General features: G+C 54.9%; 1 protein-coding gene across 3 annotated transcripts in view; it reads left to right on the forward strand.

Annotated features, from left to right (window-relative positions):
- The window catches only part of ADORA1 (adenosine A1 receptor), a 27,212-nt gene continuing 5,651 nt past the window's right edge, over positions 1 to 21,561 (forward strand). Inside the window, exons 1-2 of one of the 3 annotated variants that reach the window (XM_066239726.1) lie at positions 1 to 85; positions 1,425 to 1,801. In XM_066239726.1, coding sequence (XP_066095823.1) covers positions 1,461 to 1,801 — 341 coding nt within the window. In that variant the 5' untranslated portion in view covers positions 1 to 85; positions 1,425 to 1,460. The other 2 variants (XM_066239717.1, XM_066239710.1) reach the window with 2 other exon arrangements.

A 21,561-nucleotide genomic window follows, 5' to 3' on the forward strand; every position in this document is an offset into this window, starting at 1 on the left:
ACCCCATCTGTAACATGGAAACTGCTCACAGATTAGCAGGCAGTTGGAAGGGCAAGAGGAGTAATGACTCAGGCGCTGCACAGAGGTGCGTGCGGGAAGGATGCTCGTTCCTGAGCAGACGCCGGGCTGCTCCGCGGAGAGCAGGTTTCAGGACTGAGGGGTGGAGCGGGGCGGGGCGGGGAGACAGGGAGGCCCGGGGCGCGGATGCTGCGCGGTCGGTGGAGGGGTCGCTTTCCGGCATCCGCGCCAAGAAGGGGGAGTGGACGCAGGGAGGCTGCACTCTGCCCGCTTCCAAGGCTAGGTTCGCACAGCGTACGCTATGGAAAGCTCACATTTTACCCGTTTCTCACCCAGAATCACTTCCTTTGTTCGGCAGAGGGGGTGGGGGAGGAGATGGAGGGCAAAGAGGGAGGGGCCCGCGGTGCCGCCGCCCCCGCCCCTCCGGTGTGTGAGCTGGCTTGTCTCTCCGCTCCCGCGCCGGGCACCCGAGGCGCGTCCGGCCGGCTCCATCCCTGAACTGGCGGGCTGTCCCTGGGCTCTCTGGGCACCCCCGAGCTGACTGCTGCTGAAGGCGTCGGGCTGGGGGCGTTTGGACAGAACCACAAAGGTAGCTGTGAGCTCGGCCAGCTTTGGTGAGCCGGGGTAGGTCTGCGTTTCCGCTCATGCCGGGGCTTCCCGTAGGGGATGCAGGAGAGGGTTTAAAAAGGCGACTAGAAAGCCCCCTTCCAGGGGCAGGGCTGGGCGAGGGTCCCTGCAGAGCTGGAGCAGGGCCAGGGCACTGCCAGGAGGCTGGCGCCCCGCGTCTCAGGTGGGTGGGCGCACGCTGGGGAAAGGGGACACCGCGCACCGGACCGGAGTCAGGCTCAGTCCCCATACCCGCGTCCGCCAGCCGCGTCCCAGGTGCGGAGCAGGGCGCTACGTCTTTAAAAGCGTCCGGGGCCGAGCCTCTGCGCACCATGTGATTGCTGAAAGGCCGGGCGGGCAGCGCTGCGGCCGAGCCAGGACACCATGAGCTGTCCCGCGCTGTGCCCAGAGCCCAGCCTTGCCCCACGCGGTGCCAGGTGCCCCCAAATTTAGGCACCGCCTTTGGGACCCTTCTGCGGTCAGCAGGCAGAATGGTGAGCTCCTGGCATCCTGTTCTGTGGGCAAAGGGGGACAGAGCCAGAAATGAGGAACCCTTGTGGAGTGTGAGCTGTGAGCTGCCTCAGACCTGATGAGAAAGCCCGCGGAGGAGTAAGCGCTGCTCTCTTAGGTTGCTAACCGGAACCGCTGGGGGTGATACAGGGAGAGACAAGATCAGGTAGAGAAAGGGCCAGGGTGTCAGTTGTGGCAAGTGGGGCACATCCCCAAAGGGAGGGGACTTTTAGAGCTGAGGTCCCCTCCATGCTGGGCAAGCCTCCCCACCCCAGGCTTCCTGACCACAGGTGCCATTCCACCGATGTGCCCAGCTGTTTCCTGCAATGCCGGCCTCCGTCTCGGCCTTCCAGGCCGCCTACATTGGCATCGAGGTGCTCATCGCCCTGGTCTCTGTGCCCGGGAACGTGCTGGTGATCTGGGCAGTGAAGGTGAACCAGGCGCTGCGGGATGCTACCTTCTGCTTCATCGCATCGCTGGCTGTGGCTGATGTGGCCGTGGGCGCTCTAGTCATCCCACTTGCCATCCTCATCAACATAGGGCCCCAGACCTACTTCCACACCTGCCTCATGGTTGCCTGTCCTGTCCTCATCCTCACCCAGAGCTCCATCCTGGCCCTGTTGGCCATCGCTGTGGACCGCTACCTCCGGGTCAAGATCCCACTCAGGTGAGCCTTGAGCAGTGGAGGTGCTGGGCCACGCCCATACTAGGTGGTGGGAAGGTCAAGTAGAGAGGATAGAAGGTGGAGCACAAGACCTCAGTAAGGCAGATGTCCTCTGGGCCGTTGTGTCCTAGTCCTAGCAGAGTGCTCACCTCCCTGCACTCTGCTCTGTGGTGCTGGGCTGAGCTGAGCTGTTGTTGAAGCAAGGGGATGCTAGGTGGCTGGAGAAATGAGACCCTGGCAGCACCCAGGACCCCCCAAGCTAAGCTGCTTCTGTTCTCAGGACACAGCCAGCTGTCCAGCCTGGAGTAGGGGTTTGGAGGAGTCACCAACACGGTCATGGTGAGCCCTTTGCAGAAGGAACTGAGCCCACCAATCTCAGGGTCTTGGAAGGAAAGAGCAGGTTGCTAGGGTGGGGTGATCATGTGCTGAGGGTGGCCTGCCCGGAGCCTGGCGGGGCACTCTTCCCGCAGACACTCATCTCTGTGCCAGCCAGTTCCACCCTCCGGGGCTGTCCTGTGAGCCTCAGCAGTTGGATTACCTCTGCCCAACTGCCACTGCTGGGGCTCTGTTGCAGGAGGAGGAGGGAGTAATGTGGTGCCTTCTCTTAACATTCCTGTTCTGTCACAAAACCTTGCAAATCTTGGCCGGTCACAGCAGGGACTCATGCTGTGTCCAGGCAGCACCAGAGTGAGTGGCCTGATGGTGGCTGTCCTCATGCGGGTATCTAGTCCTGGGCTCTTTGCCCGTTCAGGACTTCCCGGACACAATCTCATCACCAGGCATTGCCCAGGCCAGTGAATGCCTAGGCTCACAGCCAGACCGACCCTGCTCGGGCACCCTGTGAGGCCCCCTCTTCGAGTCTCAACAGCAGACTTCCCTGTCTGTGGGGAGCTCTGGCCATCTCTGGCACCTACCTTCCCTGGAGTAGCTTTCATATCTGGGACATGGGGCCTCTGGCCTCATTTGGCAACTTGCCCAGGCAGCCCTAGCCACCCACGTTTCTTCTGTCTGCATAAAATTTGTGCAACTTTTTGAAGCTCTTTTCCATGCACCATTTTTTCGTGTTCTCACCATGACCCCGTTGGGAAGCTGCAGGGCAGCTGGAAAAGGGACAAAGGGAGGACTCAGACCCAGAAGGGTTTGGAGGAGCTGGGGCTAGGCAGGAGCAGGGCCTGGAGCCCCCACCCACCTGGCTTCCCAGCTCCCTCATGCCCCAGCAGCTCGGTGCCAGCCTATCTGCCTCTAGGTTTCCCAGGGGAGGTGAGGTGCAGACTGCTGCTCAAGGGAGAGAGGCAGGGAAGGCAACTTGGAAGCACCGGAAGCTCAGTATTGAAGGGCCTTCGTGCCTCGCTGGGTCCCATTTTGTGGTGGGTTGCGCAGGTGCAGCTGGTCTCAGCCCATCAGAGTGGCTAGACCTCTGCACTGACCATACACAGTGTGGCCACATTAGGAAACACAGACATGCTAATGTGGGAGGCTGCTCAGGAAGTTCTGTCTGGGAGTGGGTGCCACTGAGCAAAGGCTGGTCCTGATGTGACAGGCAGAATGTGTCCCACTTGCCTCATCAGGGTGACGGTGGCTGCAGACCTGTCCCTACAGGAGACAGCTTCTGTGCTCTGGCTCGAGGAGCTAGTTGTCTTGGGGGACTGTCTTCTGAGGGCTGAAGCTGTGGTGTGCATAGAGGCGAAGAAGACAGGCCTGGGTTCAAGTCCTTGCCCTGAATTTCTAGCTGTGTGATTTTGGGACACTTATTAACCTCTTTAAGCTTCGGTTTCCCCATCTGTGAAAGGGGACATGATTATCATATCTTCTTCCTGGGTGCCTGGAAGAACAGAAAGCCCTTGGTGCTGTGTCAGCCGCAAGTGGTCGGTTTCTACTTGTTGCTTCATCGTGTTGACATGTTGTTCAAAGTGGGGCTGAACAGGCAAGTCTCCCCCCCCCCCCATTTCATGCTTTTATGCAGTTTCCAGGGAGGTGACACGGTACCATGAAGTTCTTTGATACTTGCCTTTTCTTCCCTGGCCTGTCTGCGGCATTGTCTGTTTCTGCTGTTTCTCCAGAAAGCCTAGCACTGTCTAGCTTGTAACAGACACTCAGTAAATGTGGATTGAGCCAGATGAGTTTCCAGAGCTTATGGTTAAGCCCCCAGCAGGCTCCAGATGTCAAACTCTAATTTTCCTTCTCTCTGGGGCTAGACCTTCCCTGCTGTCTTCTGGGGAGCCCTGACTGTGCTGCCCCATCAGCTCAGGCCTTCAGTGCCTGGGGTACCCCATGGAGAGGAATCTTTCTCCTGCCGGGGTCCAGCTCCCAAAGTAGGGTTCTGGAGGCTGGGTTGAGGTGATGGCCACTGCTCCACCCTGGTCCCATGGAGGCAGCAGATCACTGCATACCGCTCAGTTGGAGGCCCCAGGCTCCTGGCTCCCTGTCCTGAGGAGCCTGTCAGAGGTGAACGTGGCCCTGGGCACCAAGGAGGAATACTGTCCAAGCACTGGTGAGGCATGCACAGACATTTGAGTGACCCACTGGATCCCTGACCAAGTGAGGTGTGGTTTGGTCAGTCAACCACAACATTTATTTCCTTCACTTGGCAGAAAGACAAGAGAGAAAAACAGCTCACAGCCTATAGTGTGATCCAGTTACCAAAAAACAAACAAAAAAAACTTTCCAATGGTTCATTCATCAATAACCTGGTGGTCATCTACATGTACTTTACATGTCATTTGCATAACACTTTTACATGCTTGGGCATATACCCTCAGCTCCTAATTCTGGGGAATCTGTCCCTGTACCTCTCACCCTGGGGTTTCTTGGTGGCACCTAGTCCAGGGGGATGGCTATGGGGATGAGAGCCAGCAAGGCTCCCTGACCAAAGCCCTCTCAGTAAGCAGAGACCAGATAGCTGGTGTGGGGTGAGGGGTAGTGGATGTTTGGGAGTCAGAGCAACCTGAGTTTGAACCTTGCTCTGTTCCTAACAAGCTGTGCAACCTTGGATAAGGTAGTCAACCCCTCTGAGCCTCCTCCCCCCATCGTCTGTTAGATGGCAGGGCTGGATCCATGGTCTCTGTGGCTCTCCTCTGTCGCTCCTGACAGTGCTGTGCAGAGGACTTGGGAAAGCTGGGCTGTGCTCCTAGCTCCAGAGTTAAGAACGAGATTTGACACTGTGTCTCTCTGCTTTCCCTTACTCAGTGCTCACGGCTTCTCACTAGTGCAGGTAACTGAATCCGCCTTCTACAGATGGTTTTTTAGATAAACTAAGGTCTGAGGCTCAGGGAGGTTCAGAAATTTGCCCAGATAAGCATCTTGACAGGAGGAGAGACAGGATTTGAACCCAGGCCTGTTTCCCAGACACCTTGAAGCAGCAAAGCCCAGGGTCATCTTGAATCAGCCCAAGAAGCTGCAGGATTTACAGAGGAGTTTCCTCAAGGCTGTCAGCAGGGTGCTCCTTCTCCTCTGATCTTTGCCAATGTCCCCTGCGCTCTGCTCAGCCCATGCATGCTCCCCCCCCATCACCTTCACTCCAGTGGGCAGAGGGGCCCCTGGTAGCCTTGCTTCTGTCCACAGCTGGAAGCCTGCCCAGCCAGGCGGCTGACTAGGGAAGCACAGCCAGGAGTGGGGGAGGCTGGCCTGCTGGCCCAGGCTTGGGGGTGGGGGGGAGGAATCGGGTAGCCTAGGGTGTGTTCGCTTTTAGACATCAATTTAGCCTCCTCCTCCGACTATCCTGGGCCTTTCTTGACGTTAAAGTGCTCCTGTGCTGATGCCCCCCGCCAGGCTGCAGTCTGGGGCTTCTGTCTGCTTTCAGCAGAGGGAGGCGATTGCAGCTCTGCTGTGTGAGGATGGATTAGTCAGAGGTCTGGAGCATGAGACAGAAGAAGAGGAATGGTAGGAAGACCCCACATCCAACCCCTTCACCTGCAGAAGAGGGAACAGAGGTCCAGAGTGTTCAAGGTCACTCCTCCAGGAGCTGTCTGCTCCCTAGCCTCTGACCTAAAGGCCCAGGGCAGGAAGAGCCCTTAGCAATTACCCCCTCAAGGAACAGAGCAGAGACTCTCGACAGGTTACGTCAGCACATCCGTGTGGGCTCAGGGGGTGCTTGATGGGAGGTTGTTGATTTCTGATTAAAAAGATAATTTCTTTGTTTGAATTAAGGGCAGCGTCAGTGGGTCATGTTAAAGAGCATGCCGGCAGGCATGGTGACAGTGACGTGGACGTAGCTGAGAGTGATGAGAGTGAGTTCCTGGGGGAGCACTTCCCTCCACTGGCTCTGGACTGGCTCTCAGGGTTCAGTCCACCAGGTGTGAGCTCCTGAGGAGCAGGTAAAGGCCCATGTGCCTTCTAGAGAGCCCTGGGCTGGAGTCCTAGAGGCCCCGCCCTGACTTTGACGTTTACTTCGGAGCATAAACATAATCTATTGTTAAAATTTTCAGAAATAGAGGAAAGAATAAAGATAACATTATCACCAGTAATTCTACCACCTACAGGTAACCTAACATTTGGTGTTCCAGGAAATTTTCCCACACATCTCTTTATCTACCTAGCTGCTTCCCTACCTACCTATCAATGACCTATCAACCACCTATTTTTTTTTAATATTCTAGCTAACTTTATCATTATTATTTTTTAGATTTTATTTATTCATTTTAGAGAGAGGAGACAGAGACAGAGAGAGAGAAGGGGAGAGGAGCAGAAAGCATCAACTCCCATATATGCCTTGACCAGGCAAGCCCAGGGTTTCGAACCGTTGACCGCAGCGTTCCAGGTTAACACTTTTACCCACTGCACCACCACACGTTAGGCCTCGACCACCTATTAATGTTCACATAGCTGAGAGCGTCAATAGCTTCGTACTATAGTGTATTTGCCCAGTGTTATAAGCATTTCTTCATGTCAATAAAAATTATTCTGTAAGGTTTTTTTAAAAATTTCATAAGCATCTTTAAGATGGTACAATATTGAGTTGATTTTTTCAATGCATCCCTTAGTCTCATGTGGAAAGGCCAGATTACTGTCTCTGTCAGGCACATGGGCTGCATCTGCCTCTCAGTCCCCATCGCTCATGGCCCAGATAGTTCTTCTGAGCGTGGTTGGTGCCAGGGCAGCCAGGACCACATCTGCACACCTTTCTGTGCATCCCCACTCTTGGCAGAGTAGGTATGCTGTCAGCATGTTTTTAATAAAAGAATATCATATTTTATTTATTCATTCTTACATTTTTTATTATTTGGATTATTACCAATTTCTCGTTAAAAATAGCACACAGCCTGATATACAAAACTGACGTTGTTTGTGTGGTTGGGACCACGCCGGGACCCTGGGCAGTGCTGCTTTGTCCACTGTAGAGCGCAGGATGAGGACTGCCAGCTCCCTCTGCTCTGACTCTGTTATTCCTCCCGACCATCTCCCTGAAACTGCAACTCCCCCAAAGAGCGCTGGCATTCCTCTGCCCCTGTGCCCTCTGGCTGCCCTCATTGCCTGCTCTCTACCTCCAGAGGCCTGGACATCCTGTTACTTAGCCTCTTGGTGAGGAGGGCAGTCCCAGGGTGGAGGGTGTGCAGTGTGGGCCCCCTGGGGTGACCCCATTGGGCAGGGTGGGCACAGAGCAGGGCCGGTGAGCACACTGGGTGAGTGGGCTGCACGAATCATCCCTGCAGCCTCCTTAGCTCAGGCGTACAGCCTAGTACATTTTTACATACAGATGGGCCTATGTAACCACCACCCAGATCAACATTTGGGACAGTCTAGAAGTCCAGAAGGCTCCCTGGTGTCACTCCTGCTCGGGACCCTTGAAAGTAACCACTGGGCTGCTCTTTATCCCTGTAGATTGGTTTTGCCTGTTCTTGAACTTTTATAAAAAAAGTCAAGTGGTGTAAGAGTCAAGTAAGTGTGACCAAACTTTCCATCCTGAGCAACTGAAGGAGGGCCTGTGGGTGCTGCTGGTGTGGGGGCAACAAAGGTCACCTCTGGGCATGCTGTGCTTGGGCCGCAGCCGGGTGCTGAGCAGGCAGTTGGAAGTTCGAAGATGGAGTTCAGGGATGGAGAGGTCTGGGCTGGGGGTGAGAGCCATTGGCAGGTAGACCAACGCGGCTGGATGAGGTCCCCAAGATGAATAAGAAGACCAAGGACGGAGCGATGAGAGGTTGGGGAGAAGAGGAGGCACTGGCGGCAGAAGTTGAAAGAGAACCAGAGATGCAGGAGGGAACCCTGGAGCCTCGGGTGTGTGTCTGAGAGCTATGTATGGAAAGTGCATCACGGAGATGCTAGAGACTGGCCATTCTGTGGTCATGGTGCCAATGGGTCAAGTGAGAGGAGGAATGAGAAGCAGCCTTGGATTTGGCCAGAGTGGTGCCAGCCGAGTGGTGGGAGGAGCCTGTGGGAGGGGCCCCGGGAGAACAGGAGTGAACTGGAGGCAGCTGGCATAGATGGTCCTTTGAGGATTTTGTGGTGTGGAGAGCAAAGCCCTGCGGTGAGGAAGTGCGGACAAGGCATGCTGTTTTGTGGTGCTCTCTGAGATAAGGGGACATGAGTATGTTTGTGTACTAAGATGGCTGAGAGAGATGGTGAAGGCAGGGCTTTCTGGAGTGATCTCTTGGTTTAGGAAGCAGAGCTGGGACCTCGGAGACACACAGAAGGCTGGTTTTATTGTCATATGGAGATTATCTGATGGGCAGGATGCAGAGTGTGTGGGTGTAGGTGCTGGGGGGGGTGATGTCCTCTTCTGTGTTGTCAGTGGGCAGGGAAGCAAGGTCATCAGCTGAGAGGGTGGACGTGAGAGGCAGAAATGGAGAGTCTTCAGGGAGAAATGATTCTCTCAGAAGTGGGACAGTGATCGAGTCAGGGAGTTCGGTGTCATGGGGGTGCAGCAGAAAGGGCCCACCTGAAGTTCATGGTGAGATGTGTCTGCAGCTGCCTGTGCTGAGCTGTGTGGAACAGGTACTGAGGAGAGCTCGTTCCTTCTCTGGGTCAGACGTGCCAGATGCTGTGACAGGCATGAGGCCACTGACTCTTGGAACTTAGAGACTGGTGGGCAGAGAGCCAATGCACTGGCCCACAAGCAGAGCGCTGCAATTGCGCCCGAGGAAGATTCAGGGAGGGAGCATCCCAGCATTCCCTGTGGCAGGCTGTGCTTGGCTTCTCCAAAGTCTGGGCCAGTGTCTGGAGAGGTCACAGGGGCTGTGAGGCTGGTGGCTTCGGGTAGAGGATTCACATTTTATTCTAAGTGCTCTGAGAAGCCTCGGAAGCACTTTAAGCAAGGAATGACATAATCCCAATTATATACTTAAAAGGTCAAAAGTCCTTAATAAAATATTAGTGAATCAAATCCAGCGGTATATAAGAAGGACAATATATCCCAATTAGGGTTATTCTGGGCACTGTGGGCACCCTGCACACCCCGCATCCCTACCTGCGAATGCAGCAGAGAGGATGGTCACTCTAGAGCAAGGGTCAGGAAACTTTTTGGCTGAGAGAACCATAAACACCACATATTTTAAAATGTAATTCCGTGAGAGCCATACAACGACCCATGTACGTTACTCATTATCCAATAAAAATTTGGTGTTGTCCCGGAGGACAGCTGTAATCAGCTCCAGACACTTGCAACCATGAACATGAGCGGTAGGAAATGAATGGATTGTAGTACATGAGAATGTTTTATATTTTTAACGTTATTATTATTTTTATTAAAGATTTGTCTGAGAGCCAGATGCAGCCATCAAAAGAGCCACATCTGGCTCACGAGCCATAGGTTCCCGACCCTTGCTCTAGAGGCCTACAGTTATTGTCAGCTCCAGCCCAGCCCCGAGTGGCAGAGCCCGTGGGCGTGGGGGTGTCCACTGCCTGGCCTACTTGGAGAAGCCCTCCTGTTTCCCCACTGACATGCCCTCCTTCAGCCCCTTTGAAGTAGAGAGTGCTCTGCAGTTGGGGGTTTGGTGCAGGCACTGGCGGCCAGCCCACAGGACCCTCACCAGCCCGCTCTCAGAGGCCACCGTGCCCATGTCTCAGCTCCCACTCAGGATCACAGTGGTTCATCAGCCCCACTTCTCTCTGAGTGGAACCAAGAGCATCAGCCACAGTCACCCAGTTGGAATAGGAGTTCACCAGGCAGGGACTTTCCAGGAGACGGGAGAGGCGAGGCCCTATTGCCCTCCATGTGTTTGGCGCTCCCCTTGCCAGAGAGGTGCCTCTCTCCCTGCACTATGGAGACACACCCACGGAAGGAAGAGTGAGAGCATCCCCCAGGCAAACAGCTCAGGCCTGTGGAGCTGGGGTGTCCTGGAGTGGCTCCTTAACTTCTCTGAATGTTCATTTCCTCTGGGGCAAACAGCCTCTACACTTGCCAATGGGGTCACGGGGGGGTGGTAGTGGTGGTGGTGGTGGTGGTGGTGGTGGTGGTGGTGGTCACGAGGCTTCCAGATGAGGTGTGAGGGGCTGGCAAATACCCAGCACTCCGGGGCTGTCACTATGTCAGTTTTCCAGAGCTTGCTGCATGTTTATCGTGTGATGTCATGTGGCCTCTGCAGTCAAAATGAGCTGCAAACACGTGAGGGCAGGTGTGGTTCTCCCATCTTGCTCTCTGTGTCTCATCTGGACGGCACTTAGTAGGTGTCTGAAACAGGGTCTGTGGGACAGGACTGGGAGAATGCTCAAATGGAGGAAAACCACACTGGAGAGGTTGGGTCTCCAGGATGGGAAGAAGCTAGTAGGGTTTTTCCTATTCACCCCCCCCCCCCGGGCCAAGGCAGGCGCTGGAGAATGAATGGTTGTTTCATTAAAATGCTCTGAGAGATCAGAGGGTGGGGGGCTGGGGTCCTGAGAGGTGAAAGGTCTCACTCCAGTTACCTGGCAAGTTAGGGGGGAGTATCCTGGTCTCCTGACTCCCCAGCAGGCTTCAGTTTCTGGAGGGAAGGGTGTGAATAGTCCCTCCAGAACCCTACTAGTCTCCTGCTGGCTCATGCTGTGCATTTCTCAATGCTTGTATACCTAGGAGCAGAAATAAGACCCCCTGGGTGCTGCCTGTTCCCCAAGTGGCTTCTGGGGAGGAAACATTCAGTGTGTTTGGGACTCACTGTGCCCAGCAAACATGCCTGCCACAGGGGCCTAACCAGAGACCCCCCTCCCCCACAGCTATATGGGCAAAGGGAACTGTGATGACAACGGCCCAGTGAGTCACACTGACACCTTTTAGAGCCGTGTCAGGCCCTGGGCTGGCAGTGGAGTGAGCCAGGGAGGGCATGAAGGCATGACTCTCCCTGCCTCCCTGCTTTAATCTGACAGGAGGCCACAGTGGCTTCATGCTTTTATTGGGGGGAGGGTGGTTACAGTGGTACCTTGAAATACAAACAGACTAACATACTAATTTTTTTAAGATACAAACTGCGCCTCAGTCCGTATTTTTGTTCGAGATCCGAGCGAAATTCTGGGATACGAGTCGTGATTTGGGAAGCTGCCGCTAGTTGGCTCGTTGGCACACGGGTCCAGTATCAGCAGTTTGATAACAGTTGACTGACTTACGAGCTCAGTTACAGAACGAATTAAATTTGTATCTCAAGGTACCACTGTATAGCTTTTTTTTTTTTTTCTTCCATTTTTCTGAAGCTGGAAACAGGGAGAGACAGTCAGACAGACTCCCGCATGCGCCCGACCGGGATCCACCCGGCACGCCCACCAGGGGCGACGCTCTGCCCACCAGGGGGCGACGCTCTGCCCACCAGGGGGCGATGCTCTGCCCATCCTGGGCGTCGCCATGTTGCGACCAGAGCCACTCTAGCGCCTGAGGCAGAGGCCACAGAGCCATCCCCAGCGCCCGGCCATCTTTGCTCCAATGGAGCCTTGGCTGCGGGAGGGGAGGAGAGAGATAGAGAGGAAAGCGTGGCGGAGGGGTGGAGAAGCAAATGGGCGCTTCTCCTGTGTGCCCTGGCCGGGAATAGAACCCGGGTCCTCTGCACGCTAGGCCGACGCTCTACCGCTGAGCCAACCGGCCAGGGCTGTATAGCTTTTTAATGTTTACAAGTCAAAAAATACTGTGGTGGGATTCCAGACCTTTCATTCGTGCTCACTCTTGCCCCCTCTTGTCCAGACCCTGCTTCTCACGAACTTTTCTGTGTGTGTCCCACCTGCCACCATTAATCTTCCTCAGGCAGGAACGCAGTTTACATGGGCAAGTCAACAAGTGTCTTCTGATGACACCAGTCCTGTCCCTAAGGGCACAGACCCACAGGCTGATAACTTACCAGCTGCCCGTGCAGGAAGCCTGAGCAGGCTTGGCCACACCAGACACATAGGCCCTGGGCCCTCCTGCTGCTGCGGTGCTCCGCCCCACACTACCTTCTACCTGTGCTCAGAGCACTTTCCCTGCCTCCAGCCTCTCTTTTGCACCTGCCCAGGCCTTGGTGCTGAGAAGGACAAGACCACACACAGAAACACCCAGAACAAAGAGCTCTTTCTTCCTCTTGTCTGTCTAGTTCCTACCTATTTTTTAATACTCAGGTCATACCTCTTCCAGGAAGCCTTCCTTGTTTTGCATTCCTGTTCCCACAACTCCTTATGCTCCCCTGTAACGCAGCCCTTGTCAAATCTCCCTCACTGGCTTGTGAAGAATTTGAGGGAATAGTCCCAGCCAATCACTTCTGCCTCCAGCGTGCCCAGCACAGTGTCTGCCTATGTTGGTGTCCGCCCCAATCTGCTTTCTGCCTGCAGTTCAGAGCTTCCCAAGGGCTGGCCTGACTGGTGGGTGTTGAGCTGCAGTCATGTGTGGGGTGGAGACCCAGGAGCAGTTACAGGGCAGGCATGCCCCACACCTGTCAACTCTGTTTCTCACCTGCTCCAAGCTGCTGGGAGTGGGCATGTGGCCCTGTGACCAGTGACCAATGGGCAGTAGGCAATGGGAGGCCCCATAATTGAGGCCACACACCAACAAGAACATCCTGACCACACAAGGTAGGGAGGCACCTGGTGCTAGGCTCTCATCCCTCAGTGATGGGATAGCTCCAGGGCCTCGGAGTGTCTTCCCAGGAGTGCATGTCTCCTCACTGCTGAAGTTGTGTCATCCAAGAGGGGACATTCTCAAGGTCCTCTTGTCCTGTCAGGATATGGCCTGAGTCTGAACTCAGTCTTTAGTCAAGAGATAAACATGTTCAAGGGAAACATCTGTGAGGAGGCTCAAGGGTGGGCAAACCCCTCCCCTCTGGGGGAGGCTGGGGAAGAAGAGGTCACCAGTCTGCCTTGTAGAGACTTGGGGCCAGGACCCCAGAGCCTGGAGCTCAGGACCTGGTCCGGCACTGGCCCACTTGATGAGCTACCCCATCGATAAGGGACTCCAGTCCTGCCCGACTGCTCAGGCTCTTCAGGGACCCAGGGCATCGAGAGTCGTGCCACGCTGCTCTGGTCTCAGCTCTGCCCTCTCTTGTTCTGTGACTTCGGCTGAACTCTTGGTGCCTCAGTTTCTACATCTGTAAACTAGACACACTAACGTACCTCCTGGGGTTAGAGAGGCTTATACATAAAAACACGTCTCTCCCTAGCATCCCGGGCTTCTTCTTCCCCTTTCCTGCAGCTGCTGGGAGGGAGGACGAGCAGTGGACAATGTCTGTCTGTCTCTGTGTGGTTCAGGTGGACAGCTGACATGCCTGTCCACAGTGCAACTTGAGGGTTCCTTTACACGTACAGTGTCCACGAGCTCAACCATGGGGAAGTGACTGTGGCAAGGCTGGGAGCCACAGAGAGCCCTGTGTACAGGTGAGGGTGTGTCCTGTCCCTGTGCTGGGCACAGTGCCAGGGGCACCTCCTTTTCTGCTTCAAGCCTGTTTGTGAGCCTGGGGGCTGCCTGGCATGAGGGGTCCTGGGAAACTCCCGTGCTGTCTGGTTGGGAGGGGTGCCAGCACGCTGGCCATTTCCTGACGTGAGAGCAGCTTTGGTGCCTCCTCTGTAGCCTTTTTAGATTTGTTTATTTTTGCAAGGTTGGTGTCAGCACCATTTTACAAATAATGCCATTGAGAACCAAGGAAGTCAAAGAACTTGAAAATAATTTAATAAGTAGCAAAGATGGGATTTGAGCACCTGCTGGGCAGGTACCTAAGTAGCTGCAGTGAGTGATACGCCCGCTGTCCTCAGGGAGCTTCCTGGCTTGTGCAGTTGATGAGAGAAGTCAGCACACGGGTTGAGCTGAGGGGATGACAGCTGGGACCGAAGCTGCTGGTGGGCACAGGCTGTGCCCCGCCCCCCACTTCCTCTCTGGGTCCAGGCCTGCTTGTTCCCAGCTGTACGGCCACCTTAGTCACCGTGCAGGGAAGCTGAATCTGGAGGTGTTGCTGGCATGATGGCAGCCAGCAGAAATAACCACACAGGCCCATGGAGCTGAGCACTCGAGATGGGCTCAGGGAGGCTCCCTCTGCCTCCACAGAAGGGCCGTCTGAAGAGAGAATGGGTCAGTCTCAGTACCAGCACCAACCAGGCAGCCCTGCTGTGGCCCTGGGCACCCTCTGAACCTTCCTGAACCCTATCAGTGTGCTGTGCACCCTGCCCACTCGCCTCCCATCCTGGTCCTGCCTTTCTATCTGTGCTGCTGGGTGCTGGCTGCTGTCCCACAGGCAGATTGGTTATGGGCCTGGCAAAGATTCGCGGTCCCACTTCCTGCATGATCTGAGACCAGCATTTCCTCCTGGGCTGCTGTCAGCCTCCTCCCCAGATGAGGGGCAGAGCTGTATGCACTGGGCCCTGAGAAGCTGGCACCGTGATGGACACAGGGAACATGAGACTAGCCTCTGTCTTCAGGGCTTCCGGGAGTTCTCCGAAACACACAAACAGGACCTTGGAGGCTTCTGACCTGAGTTGCAATTCCTGTTCGGCCACCAGCTGCATGTCCTTGAGCTAGTCACTGGTCTCCTAAGGAGAGGTGGAGAGGTGTAGCTGGTGACCTTGGGAACCTGGGGGGTGGTGGCAGATGTCACAGATGAGGAAACAACTTCCAAGAAGTGTCACGATCCTCTGACAGCAGTTTGGGTCTGAGTCAAAACTTGTTATTCAAATGACCATCCATGCCTGACCTGTGGTGGCGCAGTGGATAAAGCGTCGACCTGGAAATGCTGAGGTCGCCGGTTCAAAACCCTGGGCTTGCCTGGTCAAGGCACATATGGGAGTTGATGCTTCCAGCTCCTCCTCCCCTTCTCTCTCTCTGTCTCTCCTCTCTCTCTCTGTCTCTCCCTCTCCTTTCTAAAAAAAAAAAAAAAAAAAAAAAAGAATAAATTAAAAAAAAAAGAAAGAAAGAAAACTGGATAGATACATGCAAAAAAAAAAAAAAAAAAAAGACCATCCATGTTTGTTTCTGGCCAGCCAGTGACCCTCTGGTGGAGAAGCGGCCAGCACCTACTGAGGTCAGAGGTCAGGCTAGCAACAGGTGTGGAGGTCGAGCCTTAGGAGACTGAAAGCTGGTGCTCGGCTCTGCCTCCTCATCCTGGGGTAACTCCAGAGTCTCCAGTCAGACCTTTCCGATGGCCCACTTTGTAGGTGTTGGTTTCAGGTGGGGCGGGAGGCACTTTGGAGCCCCCCTCACCCATCCCTGAGGCTGCAGTGCTGTCTTGCCTGGTTCCTGCCTGATTCAGTCCCTAAGGACATTGTTGCAGCTGATGTTCTTTTTCCAGCTCTGCACTTTCAAGCTTTCATGAATGGTGGATGGAAAAAAAAAAAGGCTTTGATTTAATCAGCTTGCTTCCTCACCCCACACCATCACTGAGATTCCCGGTCCAGGGTCCGGGCACAAGAGAGTACTTATAGGGCTTTTGCTGAGAGGGGAGAACTGACTGAGAATGCTTCCACTGATCACCCTTCAAAGGCCCTGCTCTGGGATGCTGTGGGCTCCATGTTGCTGGTTCAGGGGTGCAGGCCACACCCCCAGAGGAGCACGGGCTGCTCCCAGCTTCACTGGGCGGCAGTGATCAGAGGGCTGGTTTGTAGTAGGATAAACTAAGATTACGCTCCTGCCTGAACCCCCTAGTGAAGTAGCTTAATGTGTTGGGCTGGAGACTGAGGCAGAAGCTTGGGCTGGAAACCTTGAGGTGTCATGGAGGCTCCCATCTGTGTGCGTCTGAAGGGAGACACGTGTTGTTTGCTGGCAGGAGACATGTTGTGGAGAAGAGCAGGAAGCCTTGGCCCTCCTCCTCCTCCTCCTCCTCTCACATTGAAAATGATTATTGGTATCATGGAGTTCATCTCTCATGTTTGCAACTGTTTTCTATTTATTAGGTTTGTTCTTTTTCCTCCCCAGCCCCTCTTTTTCTGCACTCTGGTTTTAATTGAACATTATGTTTGAATCTTCTTCCCTTCTCCAAATGTTACTGAGTGCCTACTATGTGCCAGGCACTGTGGTGGTTGCTAGGAACTGACATTGAACCAGAGCTGGTCCCACCCTCTGGGTACTTGCAGTTAAACGTTCAGGGAGGAAAAGAAAGAATTTGACTGATTGTCCCACAAGGGGATCCTGCTCCAGGCTGTTTCCACCTGGGCAAGCCTGTGCCCCCCACCACCCAATGCACCAGGGTTCCTCGACCCCCCAGTCCATCTCTGGGGCAAGTGCCAGGGGACTGGAGGGGCAGGGTGGGGAGGGCCACAGGACTGGTTCCTGGGTTTTGTTGGCCTGTGACTTCACGTCCATGTGCCTGCGGGCTGCAGGCTCTGGGGTTCGGTGGATGCATGTGTCCTGAACAGAAGGGAGAGAACATGAGGAGATACCAGGGAGAGGTGGTAACAGATGTGTGCTGGGTTCTTCCCCTGTGCCCCTGAGTTGCGATGTAGCAGGAGCCACTGAAGTTAGACCCCAGGGAGGACTTTCTGAAGTAAAAGTGTGAGTGATGGCATGAGTAGGTGTATTCTGTCCTTGGAAACGTGTCTCAGGTGGGCACTCTCCTGTCCTCTCTACCTTCCCTCCATGTTCTGCCATCTGATGCATCTTGTCCAGAGTACAGGGCTGGATGCCATGAGCTTCAGGGAGCCCCGAGGGCCTAGGCAGCACAGAGAACTGAGTGGGGATGTTGTGGGCACTGGGTTTCTCCAGCCGGCAGTGGCTGAGTCACCCATGGTTCCAGATGGGCCAGAAGATGCTCAGTGGGAGAAAGGACCTGAGCGCCCTGTCTGTAATCTCCACACCCATCCCTGACCCAAGAGGGCTCTCCTGTGATTGCAGAGAGGAGGGTGAGGTGCTGGGCCACCCAGTGCCCTCCTTGACTCAGACATGAGTTGGACAGATTAGAGAACACAGACTGATTCGGGACCAAGGCTGAGTCTGGTGGGGGAGCTGGCTGCAAAGCAGATACTGCAGCCACGTGAACAGCCTCCCAAAGTGAGACAAGGAACTCTTGTTTCTTTGTTCTTGAATCCTGTCTGTGTCTCTCCAGGAGCTGACTGTGTTTTCCAAAGCAATCAGGGGTGTCCTTCGGGTGGTGATAACAATATGAACCAGTTGCTACTGTCCACCTAGAGGGGGAGGTGCCACTGCACCAGCCTCATGGCCGCAGGGAGCCCACCAGGCAAGTCTTACTACCACTCATGGTGGTGAGGACGAGACGCAGGACAAGGAGCTATGATTGGCTGGAAGCATGGGCTTTTGGCTGGTGGAGCCTCAGTTTGGAGTCAGACCTGAGTCCATAGCACTCCACTGACTTCATAGATATTTCTCTCTCCATCCTCCCCCCCCCCCCCCCATGAGCAAGGAGCTAGATCTGCACACCTTGGATGGAGGATGCCCTTCTGGGGAACTGATGTACCCTTGGGCTCCTCCCTCATTCTGCTAGTACCCAGATGGTCTGGAGGGAGCCAGGCCTGCACACGTGAGAGTACCTCACTCAGCCCCACACCATCCTGATGAGGACACAGATGCCCCACAGCGGGGCAGGGTAGGGAGCATCACCAAACCAGCTCATTTCCTCCCTCCCAGCCTGGACCAGGACTCAGGTCTCCCAACACCAACACGAGGTATTCAAGGTAGGAGGCTGATCCTGGCATCCTGACATGGTTGCTTTGCACGCAGCCTCCTGTCTGGGCAGCCTGGGTCCCTGTCTGCTGGCCCTGCCCCATGTGAGAACACTGAACATTCCCGCTCCCTCCTGGGCACTGGTTAGGCTGCAGGACCGTCTGCCACCTCCTGTCAGTAACTATGGTTTAGTCCTTTCCCATAAAGTCAAGTGTTTCCACTTCGCTAAGAAAGGAATTTTATCCCTTGACACTGTGGACGCCCAGGAAGGCCTCGCTGCGCAGCCACTTACAGGTCACTGAGTCCTCGCTAGTGGTTTTTTCCATCCCACCTGATGAGTCAGAAAGTCACCCACAGCAGGTGGGCCATTTCATTTTGGTCTTTACACCATCCTGGCTTTCCCTAGAGCTGGAGAGTCACGTCTGAGTGCAGGAGGTAGCCAAGATGCTGAGGTCAGGGTACACTTTCCTGAATGTCTTGCTCAGGTGGGACTCTTCTTCCTCAAGAACCGCCAGCCCCTGGGATGTGAGGGCAGCACTCGTCCTTGTCCTTGGGAGTCAGAGAGCTGGCTGCTTCTCTGGTCACTCGAGTTGTTACTTCAGAAGTTGTTACAGACTTGGGCGTCCTGTCTTCTGTGTGTGACGTTTTTATATGCCTGGACTCGGGAAAGGTGAGGGCTGCAGACAAACATACTTAAAAAGGGTGCCTCCCCTGCATCTGAGAACCTCCCTCCCAACACCCCACTCCCTTGTGGACTCCTCTGGGTCAGAATCTCTAAGCAAACCAAACCCTTCTTGTAAGAGTGGGACCAGGGACCAGGCACACAGAACCCCTGAGTCCAGGGCAGTGTGTGACTGGGGAGTGTTGGGTGTGGCCTTGGAGGGCTCCCTGTGCTCTGGGGCACTGCTCCCCTCCCACAGAGGGTCGCCTCAGGGCAGGAGCTGTTTCCTCTGCAGGAAGGGGATCTGAAACTCAATCGGGAGCAGGGAGAGTGGGAGAGTGAAGCTCAGGGAGACTTGCCATCCCAGCAGCCTGTGGAGTTCTTTGTCCTCAGCAAGTGACCAGGGGCTACTTCCTAAGCCCATTACAGAATAACCTAATCAATTTACTCAGCTCCTTCCTCTCAAGGAGCTCAGGGTCCCTCCCTCTGGGGCAGCTCTGCAGGCTGGCCCTGGGGCTCAGAGGGTCCCCTCTGGGGATGCAGGACACTGATATTCCGAGGTGGTGGGTGACAAAAAGGGGCCTGAAGCAGCAAGATTCAAAGAAGGATTATTAGGATCCAGATGTCTTGGTTCCTCTTGGGGCCCTTCGCCCAAACTCCTCTGGGCAAATTCACTGTTTATATTTGGTCCCTGGAGTATGCCCAGTGCCTTTGATTGTATCTTGTTTCCTGTTCTCCTTTGGGAGGAAGAATTTCTCTGCAGGAAGTAGTTTGATAGTCTGAAAGCCTTACTTCCCTGGTCTTGTGATCCAAGTTTTCAGTTACCGTTACCGTTGGCTGAGAGCCTTGCTGAGAAGGGAGGCAGGAAGGAGGGACCCTAGCAGTGAGTATCCTTCTCCTCAGATGCCTAGGAGGAGAAAAGCAGAGATGCAGCTGTGCTGTCCACGCTGCAGGACGCAGAGGATGCTGACCCCTCACCCCCTGCCCAGCCCTGGTGCCCAGTGCCTGAGTGAGGAGCCAGTGACTGGGAAAACAGACAGCCAGGCTTTGGGGACACTGACCTGGTTCCAGCTGTTGGCAGGACACTATATCATCCCTGGCTTCACACAAACCGTGCCTTCTTCTAACCCACTGTGCAGAGCCTCTCTCTCTCTCCCTCTCCTTCTGAGTCGACACACATTTGTGAAGAGGCTGGTCGGTTCTCTCTGGCAGGGTGTTCTTTGTGATGACTATGCTCAATTCTTTCTGCTCCAGTGTCACTCCTGAACTGTTGGGGTCCAACCAGGAGCTGAGAAATCATTTAGGTGTTAAAACTGAACGCCTGTAATACCAGAAGCTGGTCACTCAGGTGATGAAGCACCTGACAAGGCTGACGGGACAGTGAGGTAACTCAGGGATCAGCAACAGCAACCCCCACCCCTACCCCCACCCCTGGCTGCGGGACACAGCGTAGAAGTAGGGCCGGGAGCCCAGGGCTGGCAGCAGGGACTGTGGGGGATGAAGCTAAGGAGGAGACATAACTGCTGCCTGACACCCGCTGGCATTGGCAGCAGAGAAGGGAAGAAATATCCTGGCTTTTGTCTCTTCTCTGTGGCACTGCAGTGCCTCTCATGAACCCAGCTGACTCAGGAGCTGGGGAGATGGCACCGTCAGTTCCATGCCCCCAGTGACACAGAGTAGGCTTCAGGACCAGTATGCTCCAGCCCTTCTGCACCTCAGTTCTTGGTTCAGCAAAGGGGCTTCAGGGCCTCCACGCCCACCTCCTCTCAGGTGCTCCTTTTCACCGAGGCCCTATGTCCACTTGGCACTGAGGCATTCTGAGTGTTCTCAGAGGGTAGAGGCAGGAACAGCCCCCACCCCATGCATAGTGGACCCCTGACTAGAAGTGATCTCATCCATGAAAAGGGGCCTATTCATGAGGCATTGGACAGAGGGGGAGCTGGGGCTACATGCTTGTGGCTTCTGCTGGGATTTGGCTGGACATGGAAACCTGGCTTCTCCGGGCTCCAGGAAGACTTCAGGGGGCTACAAGTGGCGGGGAGCCTCTGCTGGTGTCATGCTGTGCAGGGGCAGCCAGGGCTGGGGCTGCGCTGGACGTGCTGGAGCTGGCTAGAGGCCTGTGGCCCTGGCTCAGACCTCGCATAAGAGGCCTTGGTCAGAGCGGCCTCCCGTGGCAGGACCAGGGCAGGCTTTCCATAGCTCCCAGCTCTGGGAAGTGATCTGGGCTGATGTTCCTCATCCAGGACTCTGGCTTGGTCCTTGCAACCTGACCTTCTCTATTGGAGCAGCTACCACTTGATCTCTCTCTCCCTGAGATGTACTCACAGGGGAGGTCTCAATCAGTCATAAATGACTGACTAAATCATCTTAATTTTATCATTGAGTATATTGTATTTATCATCGACTAAATCATAAACAATTGAAAAATAATGTATAATTTACTTATCCATTTTTAAGTGCATTTATTCACTCACTGAACCAACAGCTTCTGAACACTGTTCTAGGTGTTGGGGACACAGCAGTGCAACTGGAAGGTATGGGACCTGTCCTAGTGTGCAGTGTCTGGGACCCCGGGAATGGCATCACACTCTGTGCTGCAGTCAGGATCCAAACCTGAGCGTCCTCATGGCCCTTCTCTCCCCTGGACATTTAAACTTTCAGCCTCGCCCCCCCAATACATCTCAAAGCCAAGCACCTCTTCCTGCCGCTGCCGCCACCGCCTCCCTGTGGGAACTGACCTCTTCCCTGTGGCTCCCTTGCCTCGTCACGGCCTGTTCTCCACACGGTGCCCCGAGGCATCTTTTAGCAACAGAAATTGGATTAATTAGTCCTGTGTTTACAGTGGCTTCCCCTGCACTTAGCCCAGAACCTTGACTGTGACCCTCCCAGCCCTGGGCGACTATCCCTGGCCACATCTGTGACACCCCACCCCCTACCCACATTCACCCTTACTCCCTCACTGATTACTCTGCTCCCAGAGCCCCTCTGGCTTCAGTGCCTCCTGGGCTGGTACCTTCTGCAAAGCAGTCTCTACCCGCCCTCCGGCTGATCATTCAACCCCCACCCCCCACCCCTGTCAGTGTCTCCTCCCACCACCTGACCCAGGGGCAGCACTCTCTGTCCAGACACCTGCTCTCAAGGGATCCT

This window comes from Saccopteryx bilineata, chromosome 1 (genome assembly GCF_036850765.1).
Source record: "Saccopteryx bilineata isolate mSacBil1 chromosome 1, mSacBil1_pri_phased_curated, whole genome shotgun sequence".
Classification (NCBI taxonomy): domain Eukaryota; kingdom Metazoa; phylum Chordata; class Mammalia; order Chiroptera; family Emballonuridae; genus Saccopteryx; species Saccopteryx bilineata.